Below are 10,952 nucleotides of genomic sequence, written 5' to 3'. Positions count from 1 at the left end.
CGCGCCGGCGAGCGAGAGCCTCTTCGCTACCAGTACCGGCGAAGCACCTGCGGATCGGCTTCCCTTCTCTTCCCCCCCTGCTGTTTATTTTATTTATTTATTTATTTTAGTTTGGTGCTGTTGAGTTGTTTTTTTTTTTGTTGTTGTTTTTTTTTTTTGTTGTTTTTTTTTTTTTAGCTCTCCGTCAAACACAGGGAGACGCTTCCGAAGCGGGGCGAGCGCTGATCTTACGTAAATGGTGCTGCTCCGGGGAGAGCAGCCCCCCTGCCAGCCCCGGGCCAGGGGAGCGTCCGCCGGTGCCGCTCGCCCTGCCTAGCGGCCGGGCACCTCGCTGCCGCTGCAGCCCGGCCTGAGATCCGCTCTAGCACCGGCAGCGGCACCGGCGGGGACAAGCGGCGAGTACAGCCGGTAGTCCGCAGCCCCATCCCCGGCGGCTTTCGGCTCCTCCGCGGACCGGCTGCGGGGATGCTGCGGAGCGTCGGATCTCGCGGCGTGGAGGGCGCTATGTCAGAGAGATAACGCAGCTCTGCCAGCAGCCCGGGGCCAGTCTCGGTGCCAGCCTTCCCCCGGGACCTGGCTGCCTGGGAGCCACTCGCTTCTCGGCGGCCGGACTGGCAGTGGCGGCGAGGCCGGGGAGCCGCGGGGCGAGGCCCGGCGGGGCGGGGGAGCGTCTGCCGGCCGAGTCGGGGCACCCCGCCTGCGGGGGCCAAGCGGCCGGGAGGCTGAGGAGCGCCGGCAGCAGAGGCGGGGAGGAGGAGGGCAGCGCCATGACTCATTTGCAGGCAGGTCTCTCCCCGGAGACCCTAGAGAAAGCCCGGCTGGAGCTGAATGAGAACCCTGACACCTTGCACCAGGACATCCAGGAGGTGCGGGACATGGTGATCACCCGGCCGGACATCGGCTTCCTTCGCACCGACGATGCGTTCATCCTGCGGTTCCTGCGGGCCAGGAAGTTTCAGCACTTCGAGGCGTTTCGCCTCCTGGCCCAGTACTTTGAATATCGCCAGCAGAACCTGGACATGTTCAAGAGCTTCAAGGCCACAGACCCGGGCATCAAGCAGGCACTGAAGGATGGTTTCCCCGGTGGGCTGGCTAACCTGGACCACTACGGCAGGAAGATCCTCGTTCTTTTTGCTGCCAACTGGGACCAGAGCAGGTAAATGCAGAGCCACCCACCCACCCTAACCCCTTCTTCACCCGAGGCAACGCACAGGAAAAGCTGTGCCAGAGCAGAGAGAGGCAGTGGGGACACACTGGCTGGGCAGCAGTGTGGAAGGTAGGGGGGGAAGAGAATGAGGAAATTAAATTAAATTTCATGGCTTAGGGCCTTTTCAACCTGCTCATCCTTCAGGGACCGAATTTTGGGAGGGAAGTAGGAACTGTGCCAGTGCTCTTCTCAACTGGCTGATAGGAGCTTTACACCCTTCTGCCCACCTTTAGCTGAGGTGAGCTGTCATGGTAGATGATGAGCGTATCCTCCTGACAAAGGCTGGTTGTGCTCTCCATGCTGGTCTTTCTGCATTGACACACACAGAGCAGCTCAGGTGCCATAGGAGAAAGTGGGTGATGCTGCGTGTAAAACAGGAGTATCCATGATGGCGTTTGAGCTGAAAAGTTCTGTGCAAGAAGCTGAGTCTCCCAAATCCTTTCCCTCAGCTAAAGAAAGCATTTCCTGAGCCACCTGGAAGAGCCGGGATGGAAGTTGCAGTAACCACTTCTTTTGCCTACTCATGCTGCTCCAAGTGGGAATTCTCCAATCCAAGCTGGCTTTGGTAGCAAATTGAAGGAGGCAAGTGCAGTCCCTAGAACGATTTCAGATCCTTTTTGGGACTGCCTTAGTCTGAAGATGACTTAGCAGGCTGACCCAAGTGCTGTTTCTGACCAAGGCCCATTCTTTTAAGAGTCAGCTTGATACTATGTGACACTATTTGTTTATTCTAAATACCTAATTGTCATGCTCAGTTTCTTCCAGTCTAAAATTCTATCTGCAAAATTTGCTTGATTTTCAGATGTAAATGAAGGAATCCATTAAGAGTGTACTCTCTTAAACCTGCTGTAAGCACTGCATAATTTCCCTAGGCTCCCAACCTGCAAGCACGTTTAGCATCTGAAGCACTTCTCAGTGAGAAAACTTGAAATCTTGCTAGTTGCCTGACATGAACCCAGACCATCTTTTGTGCAGTCAACATAAGTTGGGCATAGGCAGTGCTGAGTGTTCCATGCAGATATCCCAAGCTCAGCTATTTTGAAACATTGGGGGGACATAAATAGCCAGCAGCGTGGATAGAAAGGACTGAATCTGGGGGACAGGCATGCTTAAGCTTGCCCTTTAATTGTTTGTGTAGCTGTTCTTTTGGAGGCTGTGTGGATAGCAACTGCAGGGAGTGATTCCACAGCTCCCTGCACCAGTGTTGACAGCTAGGGATGGCTGCAGGCCCACCATGGATTTCCTCATTTCCAGACACAGTGGCCATATCCACACTGCCTACAGGGAGAGTTTCTTGGCCCTTGCTAACCCGTGAATCATGCCCAGGCACTGGGAGAAAGCAGTCTGGCGCAAATCAAAACTGCCCACAACCAGGCAAACAAAAAGAAAGTGTGGATGAACATATGCACAGCTGGTGCCAGTGTCTTTTTCCTGCTTTGGTTTTCTAGCAGATAGAGCAAAGCAGCTGAGTGAGGAAGCAGCGGTGATGAGTCTAAGGACTCTCTGAATGGGCTTCATTTTCCATATGAGGACCTTCCTTATTTCCCCCTTGAGGATCAGGTCAACTTTTTATTTTAAAAACAACTTCACAAAGTCTTAGAAACCCCTGAAGGAAGAATTAGCAAATAAATAGATACTCTATACTGGATTGTCATTTCTCATTAATGAAAAAAGAAACAAAGCTTTATGTGATGTTTTTCAGGTCATTAGTTCCTAGTCAAAAGAACACCAAGAATTCAAGTTCACAAATAAAGTAGCATTTAAAAAAATAATTGCAATGTGAAAAGAATAGCTGTATTTTCTTAATTTTGGGTGTGCTAATATTTGAATTGATCAGCTGGCACAATAGAAATGTATTTTTTTCATGAAGTCCTATTGGTACAATTATTATTATCTATTTTATAGTAGCAAAGTGACTGGATTTCACCAGAGTCCCTAATGCTTGCAGTTGTATGCTTACTGCTTTTCAGCACTGCACGCCCACAGTACGCCTCTCCTCCAGAGCAAGGGATTTATTTTCAGATAGACCACTCAGACAAAGGGGAGAGAGCTGAAGCCCAGCTGCAGGGAGTGGTTTGCTCCAAGGCACATGACAACTCAGTGACAGATCTGGGAATGGAGATAGGTCACTTTCTTTTCTAATTAATTTAGTGTCTTCCATTATCTGATGTTCAGCAACTGAACCTTGGGAGCACTGTGTATGGAACTTATACTAGAACTGCTGTGCAATATGTCTCAAGCTTATTCCTCAACTGACCTGAGAGCTTATGCATAAAGCACTGCTCCTTTTGCAGTAACAATGGGAGTATTACTCCTTGAAGTCTGTCTTGTTAGGACCTCTTTGTATGCTTCATAAACTGAGTTAATAGAGCACAGCATGCCTCCACATTTATTATGTGTGTACAACTTACTATGGCCAGCATGTAACAATTAGAAATAAAAAGTTCCAATTTGTTATTTAAATGAAGAGCAGACATACTATAGATGATTTATATAGCACCAGCAGCCTATGATGTGCATAGTTCCAATTAGAAAGAAAAGTGTGGGAGGCAGAACATTCCTATGGTAAAACAAGCCTGTATACTAGATGTTAAATCACTAAATTGAAGCAGGGCTTGAAAACTGTACCATCTGAACAACTAGATCAGACATGTATTTGAAAAGAACAAGCAAAAAAATGAATGGTGAAGGATAATGGACAGAGTAGCCCAGCAGGTTTCAGTGGGACCCTGCCTAACTCACCACCCTGTCTCTGCTATGGGGAAAGTGAAGACGGGTGGCACTTCTGCCAAGGGCTGGGTAGCACTCAGGGAGGAATCAACCTTCCTTATTAGCTTGCAGATTGTTGATTCATAGCTACATTTGCCTTGTAGGGACATACGTGCATTTGAAGACTCCCATATGCTTCATGTGTCTAGCTGATGGAGTTCTTTTCTTCAGTTAATGGTACAATTAACTTCAACTGTCAGTGGCAAGGGACCTGTTGTCATGCATCTTCTTCTGTATGCTTTATGGCACCTGTACACAAATTCCCCAGGAAAATCAGTCCATTTTGATGCTATTTATTTGAAATCTTTCTTGGCATTATCTCAGAGTTTTTCCTAGAAAGTGCAATAGAAAAGTGCAGGAGAAGAGTGATGCAGTGATACCTAGTTCATCTCTGCGTCACAGTGACCTAGTCAGCTCACACTGTCCTCAGTGAATATGGAAATCCCCTGCACTCATTACCATTAGCTCTGCTCTTGCATCAGATGATTTATAGCAGGGCAAGGACGAACTCCACTGGTTTTTTTTCAGACCTATTCTTTCATGTGCAGAAGGGTTAGAAACTTATCTTCTCCCATTAAATAAAAAAATTAAATAATGTAGCTATTAGGAGTCTGATCTGTTCCTTGGCTCACCATTAACCACATGCTCACTATTAACACACACTTTCTCTTACTGACCGATGCTATCTTACTGTTTCCTAGCTTTCTCCCAGGTATCTGTATCTGCCTATTACTCGCATTTAGACTGAGTGTTTTGGCTAGGGATCTTTTTGATCAACGATAATGTAAAATTGAGATCAGCTTATTCTGCATCTGTGTCTGTGACTTAGACACTGGGCTAACGTAAAGAGCAATGAATGGTATTAAATCTGAATCTAAAAGCTAATCTGGTAAAATATTTGAATCAGTTTCTGTTTTCCTGTGCATTTTTGTAACACTGATGGTGCTTTTTGGTTTTAGAGTAAGGGCTCCCAGGGCATGCTGCCACTATTTAAGCAGAATAGTTGTAAGGGAAGTTTTAATGTTCAATCTTTCCAACATACAAATCTGTACCCAGACTGACAAATCAAGGAGATATGAGGCATCATTTCTGCATACTGCTTTGTGTATCCTGAGAACTCTTATTTCACCAAAATTCTAAAAATATGAAGAGCAGTAGGTTAGAAATAGAATGATGGCTCAGAGACTTGACCAGCATTCCATTTTAAACCACAGTGGCATAAGACTTCATTTGACAGAAATCTTTACTTTTCCAAATGGCGATGAGCTTAAAATACAGACTGTGTGTTCCTTACATGTTTGAGACCTTCAGGAGACATGCGCCTTAAATTCCGGGGAAGAAGACTTACCATTTATCTGTTCTAGTTAACTCATGAGAGGCAAACTCATGCCACTCAGTTTTAATTCTCAAAATAACTTGAAATTTCTTTATATCGGGGAGGGATGACAAACAGCAATAGAGATAGTAGGGCAACCCTGCCAAATCAGATTATCTGTTATTCAGAGGAAAAGTGAATTGACAGGAACCAGAATCTGGTTAAACAGATGATACAGTGGATGCCACTCATCATCAAGAACATAAAATATTGAAAACAGCTGACACAGCTCAATTTGACATGAGACATCTGTACCCTGCATTCTTCCTGTCTCTTCTCTTTCTGTTGGCCTGATAGAGATCACAGTGGCCTCTGGGAGTGAAGAGGATGCATAGACCATATAACCAAGAGCTAAAGGTGAAAGATCATAATGAAACACTACCAAGAGCTGATAGCAGTGTCTGCCAGACTGTTTTTCCCAGAAAACCTGGGAAATACTTTGAATCTGTTCATGTCACATAAAAAAATTCTCAAAGAACTTTTCTATAAAGGGGAAATTGCTGCCACTGTTAAATTGCAAGAAAGAGGGATGCTTAGTTAATTGTTTGAGCTGTTCTGGTCTTGACAAATTAAGACTTCAGTGAGGCATTACCCTTGTAGCCATCCCAAAGCATTTGAAAGAATCGCTGTCAGTGTGGCTATTATCCCGTGCTCATTGTTTTAAAGTCAACCCGAATGAAAAATTGCAAGAGGTAGCGGAGTGTGTCTGCATACCAGTCCCCACCTTATTTGAACTCAGGCTGGGACTCACATAGAAAAGGAACATTAAGAGTGCATTATATATGTGATAACATATTTCCAGAATTTGTTAATTCACGTTAACAACTGGGCTAAAAAGTTGCCTAAGCTTTCCATCAGGTTAAGCACGGTTCTATAAATAGGGGGCACTAAATGCATTAAAATTAACCACGAGTTCTTGTTTATCATAGTAATTAGTAATACCTTGCTAGCTACAATGCATCCCATGAGAGTCTGTTTAAACAAGTGAATTTAGTCACAAATAAATAGGATTTATTTCTGCACAGCCTATCTCCAAGCTCCTACAGAATACTCACTGCAGCAAGTGAGGCCCAGCACCCTGTATGTACCTGATAGCACTGGAAGGGTCATTGTAAAACTGGGGCCAGGGTAAAATGAGTGGTTAGCTGTCTCCTAAGTACATACTATTACTTAAATAGATTAATAAGAATAAAAGAATACCATCTTGGCCTGAGACTGAGCACCATGTTGTCTTAAAATTAAAGGCTAATATGTTGACACTTTGTTTTCTTTAAAGTAGAATGGCAATCAAAGCCATCATGGACCAAATTTATTTTACACTCACTAACATCCCATTTTTCTCACTCTTCATTAGTTGTATTTCTGAACCTATATAGAAAGGTAATTTCAATGACACAGTCCAGAGTAATTTTCCCACCTTCTCTTTACATAGGATTTTAATTTCCCTAAAGTCCAGCCAAGGATGGAGTGTATTTTATGGCAGAGTCTGTGCATCCTGGTGCTGACATGAACAGAAGTAGCAATGAGGTGAAATGCTGGACAATGTGAGGCTGCAGTGGATTAAAGATGAGTCTTTATGCAAATAACTCTGCTGTGTGAAAGCTTTAGTTTAGTTTCTTTAATCTTGTTGCATTTGCTTGGGCTGTTCAGCTGATACTTTCAGCTGCCATTTGCACTGTCTCAGATTTCATCTATCACACCAGGTTTACATTTCTGGCTCTCCTCAGCACATGTCCAGAGTAAAAGCTGCTTTAAATATCCACTAATGGATTTGTCTTTCTTGTCTGGTTTCCTGTGCTATACTAAAGTAAGGTATTAAAACAAAGAGATGAAGTCCATTACAGGGTGAAGGATAGCTCCTATCTTCAGCTAATTGCTGTGAAGGGCATTTGAGGTAGGAAACTTGGTTGTTAGTGACATGTCCCTGTATACTGATGTGACTTTTTAGACTTGAAAAGTACTTCATATACCTTCCTCTAGCTGAAAATTGGTTTTGCTTCACTATAGCTAGACCTGTGTTCTTCAGGACTTGTTTTCACAGAGTGTCCTGGGTTCAGCAGTAGCAGTCATTTTTCCCCTTCTTGGTAGCTGGTGCAGTGCAGTGTTTTGACTTTCAGCCTGGGAACAGAGCTGATAGCGATGTTTTGGTTTGGCCAAGGACTTTGGGAGCCTCAGGCTCTGCCAGGGAGGAGGGGAAGCCAGGAGGAAGCAGAGACAGGACACCTGACCCAAACTGACCAAAGAGGTATTCCATACCACAGCACGTCATGCCCAGGATGTAGCTGGGAGTTGGCCGGGGGGGCTGGGAGACTGCAGGGTTGGAGGAGGTCTCGGTCGGAGCTTGGTCGGGCTTGGGGGGCGAGTTATTGGTCAGCGGGTGGTGAGGTGTTGTATTCTCTTCCCTTGTTATTTCCTTTATCATTGTTATCATTGGTGGTAGCAGTAGTGATTTGTGTTATACCTTAGTTACTAAACTGTTCTTATCTCAACCCGTGGGAGTTGCATTCTTTTGATTCTCCTCTCCGTCCCTCCGAGAGCAGGGGGAGGGCAAGAAAGGGGGGGGGAAGTGAGCGAACGAATTACCTGACTGGGTTTAAACCACGACACAGAGAGGACCACCTTTTGTCTTTTTCAGTGACTAAACATACATTATTATCATTGTTGTTGTGAACTGGCTTTCTTCTCCAAATCCTGCAACAGGAAATAAGGTTTTGTGAATGTGCCACAGATTTGTGGAGGCCTAGCTCTGCAAACATTGTTTACTCCGTGGTGGTTTTATTCCTGGTCTCATTGGTGCCTGACAATTTTCCTGTTGTCTTGAATGAATTCAGGACATAATTAGGTGTGTTTGTGTTTACGTGTATATGTCTATATATTTATCACTTAGGTATATATAAAAGTATTTCATGGGCAGTCTCGAGAGACCTGATTGGCCTTGTAAGCAAAGAATCTTTATGTTTAATGCACCAGATTTCTAGCAGCCTTGTGCCACTAGGGAGTTGTTAATCCAAGGTATGCAGTGTTGTCTTGAGCTTCCCGGGGAAGGCATTAGAGATCTGCATCAGGAACTTGGGACCCATCTTCTTGGAATGGATGGAGTGTGCTTGCAGCAGCCTTCTGGTTTGTGGAGCTCTTCTGCAGAAGGAGATCCTTTAATGGGGCAGCATAAATCTCAAATGGGGTTGAGGCTAATTTTAGAATTTGAGTATTTGTAATGTCTGTTTTTTGTATGAGCTGTGGTAGATGATCTTCCTTAGACTGAGGATTAGCTGCTCTCCCAGTGTCTCGCCTGATGCAATTTCCTTCCCAGTACAACGTTTTCCCCGGGAGGGCCTCTTACAGGGTGTATCTCCATCTAAGTTGATGAACTGATAAAAAAAGTAGTATTTCTGAGACCTCCATCACCTTGTGGAGGTAACCATAGGTTTGAAGGCAGCTGGCTGTGCTCTAAGCCCAGCTCCAATCCTGAACACTGTAAGCCTCCTTCCGTGAGGCTAAGCGCATGTTTTCATCTCAATGCTGGCAGTTTTACAAAACGTGTCATACAGGGAATTCTTAGTTGGTGCTCTCCCGTGTCTGTGCGCCAGTGTTGTATTGGGTAGGTAGACTTGTCTGGAGATATGCTAGGCAAACTAAGACCTTTTTAGTAGCAGCCAAACCATCTATAGCCTTCATGCTGCCAAACACTCCCTACGCATTCCGTTTTACATGAACAGACTCATTTTGGAAAGAGACAATGAATGATTCTATCTTACCTAAGGTTGCTCTTCGCACTGCAGTGCTGGGGGTGTTTGGTTATATAGAGACCTCACCAATGGTGATGGCATTTTCCTCATGCATCAGTTGGGCTTGGGGGATCTGCTCTGCTTGGGAGGAGGGGGAGCATCAGCCACACCACCATGCCCAAGGTGCTGGCTTTGCCATGCAGATCCTGTGCCCCCAGCTGGGTTTGCTTAGGGCAGACAGGGTGCTCCTGTGTGCCTACTGAAAAAAATAGGGTGCTGGCCTAACATATCTTTGATTATCAAATTGCACTAACAATTTTAAGGATTCAGGTTTTGACCATTGTCTTTCAAAATAGGTCTCAAGGCATGTCCTTTTTTCCCCATTGACAAAATTCCATTTACAAAAGAGTTGGGTTTTTTCCTTTGGGATTTTTTGTTTGTTTATTTGCTTTTATTTTGTTTTTTTTTTGTTTGTTTGTTTGTTTGTTTGTTTGTTTTGGGTTTTTTTCTTTTTTGTTTTTTTTTGGCATATAAGAATTTCCATTGGGAAATGACAGATAAAAAATTTTCTTGTGCTGTTTCCTCCCAGCTGAAAAAAAAAAAGAATAAAAAAGAAGGAGCATACCAAACTTCCTGTAAACCTTAGATCTCAGAAAAGTAAAGCCTCAGAAACAAGATAACTCTCAGAAAAGTGAAAAGTAGAGGAGTGATTACGAAAACTTTTATCCCAGTTGAACAAACCAAATTAAAAACAAAATAAGGTGAGAAGTATCATGTAAAAAAAAATATAATGTTCTCAGGGGAAGACATACTTGTGCACTTGTGTTAGGCTGATATTAAGAGAGTAATTTTATAGTCCCTCTGCTAGGAATGCATAGTTGGGAAGTTCACTGAGTTTTAGTTCACTTAAAAAAAAACAAGATGGAAAGATGTGAGGAGTCAGCCAGAGCTGATTAATTTAATTTGTGTCATTTCGTTTTGCCAATATTTTTAAAAAATAGTTGCATACACAAAAGAACAGTGTACTCATTGTGTTAAAGCAATCAGAATTTATTATAATTTAATAGAATTTCTAAACAGGCAAACATGCTGTTTGCTACATATATAGTATGGTGCAGATTTCCTTGAGGACTCATAATTTTGAGAACTTCTATGTTTGATGCCATCATAGAAGGCTTTTAAAGGGCCTTATTTAAAATATCTGCATAAATACTGAAGAATTAACTCTTTATTTTGTTCCTGGTATACCTACCTGGTATGTTTCTGGTTTAGCTTTCTAATGCCGCATCTGTTACTGTGGTGTAGACTGACAATTTACATCTGTTTCAATAACTACTTATCTTACTTTTAAAGAAGTTTTTTAGACCTAAAATATAGTTAGCCTGGAAAAATCAAAATTTAAACAACTATTTTGATAGCTCTTAAAAAAGCCCAGATAATGTTTTAAAGAAGCCAATAAGCTAAAGTGCAAGTTGATTAATAACTATTGAATGGCAGTCTAAAGATGACATTGCTGTATATATTTAAGCTATTTAGCTGCTGTAGTAGGTGCTTTAGCTTCAGAAAAGAAAGATTATACTCAAGAGAGCCTTGGCAATCTGGAATTATGTCTTCTTTCATAAGATCATCAATCTAAGAAAAAATTATGTGCATAGATGTAAGACACATAATTACATGTGGTACATCTTTGTAAATCCAAATTTAATATAGAAAATCCTAGGACCAATGGATAACACATTCCAGACTTACTCCTGAAACCACATAATTTGGGCATGCAAAGTACTCAGTACTCGGAACGTAGTTAAGTAATTCTTATAAGGTTGCTCTTGCCCTTAACCAGGAGCACCTCAAAGTCCTAGTGTGTGTTACTTTCTGC

At 43.3% G+C, this 10,952-nt stretch overlaps 1 protein-coding gene across 1 annotated transcript in view; it reads left to right on the top strand.

Annotated features, from left to right (window-relative positions):
• Positions 1–419: 419 nt before the first annotated feature.
• The window catches only part of CLVS2 (clavesin 2), a 54,323-nt gene continuing 43,790 nt past the window's right edge, over positions 420–10,952 (top strand). The window contains exon 1 of the mRNA XM_057409468.1: positions 420–1,156. Within this exon, the coding sequence (XP_057265451.1) occupies positions 768–1,156 (389 nt within the window). The 5' untranslated portion in view covers positions 420–767. The remainder of the gene's footprint in view (positions 1,157–10,952) is intronic.

The sequence above is a fragment of the Pezoporus wallicus genome, unplaced genomic scaffold (genome assembly GCF_028554395.1).
Source record: "Pezoporus wallicus isolate ANWC-B61680 ecotype Strahan unplaced genomic scaffold, APGP_CSIRO_Pwel_v1 contig_3817, whole genome shotgun sequence".
Lineage (NCBI taxonomy): Eukaryota > Metazoa > Chordata > Aves > Psittaciformes > Psittacidae > Pezoporus > Pezoporus wallicus.
The sequence above is the reverse complement of the archived record's forward strand: the minus strand, read 5'-3'. Positions and strand labels throughout refer to the sequence as shown.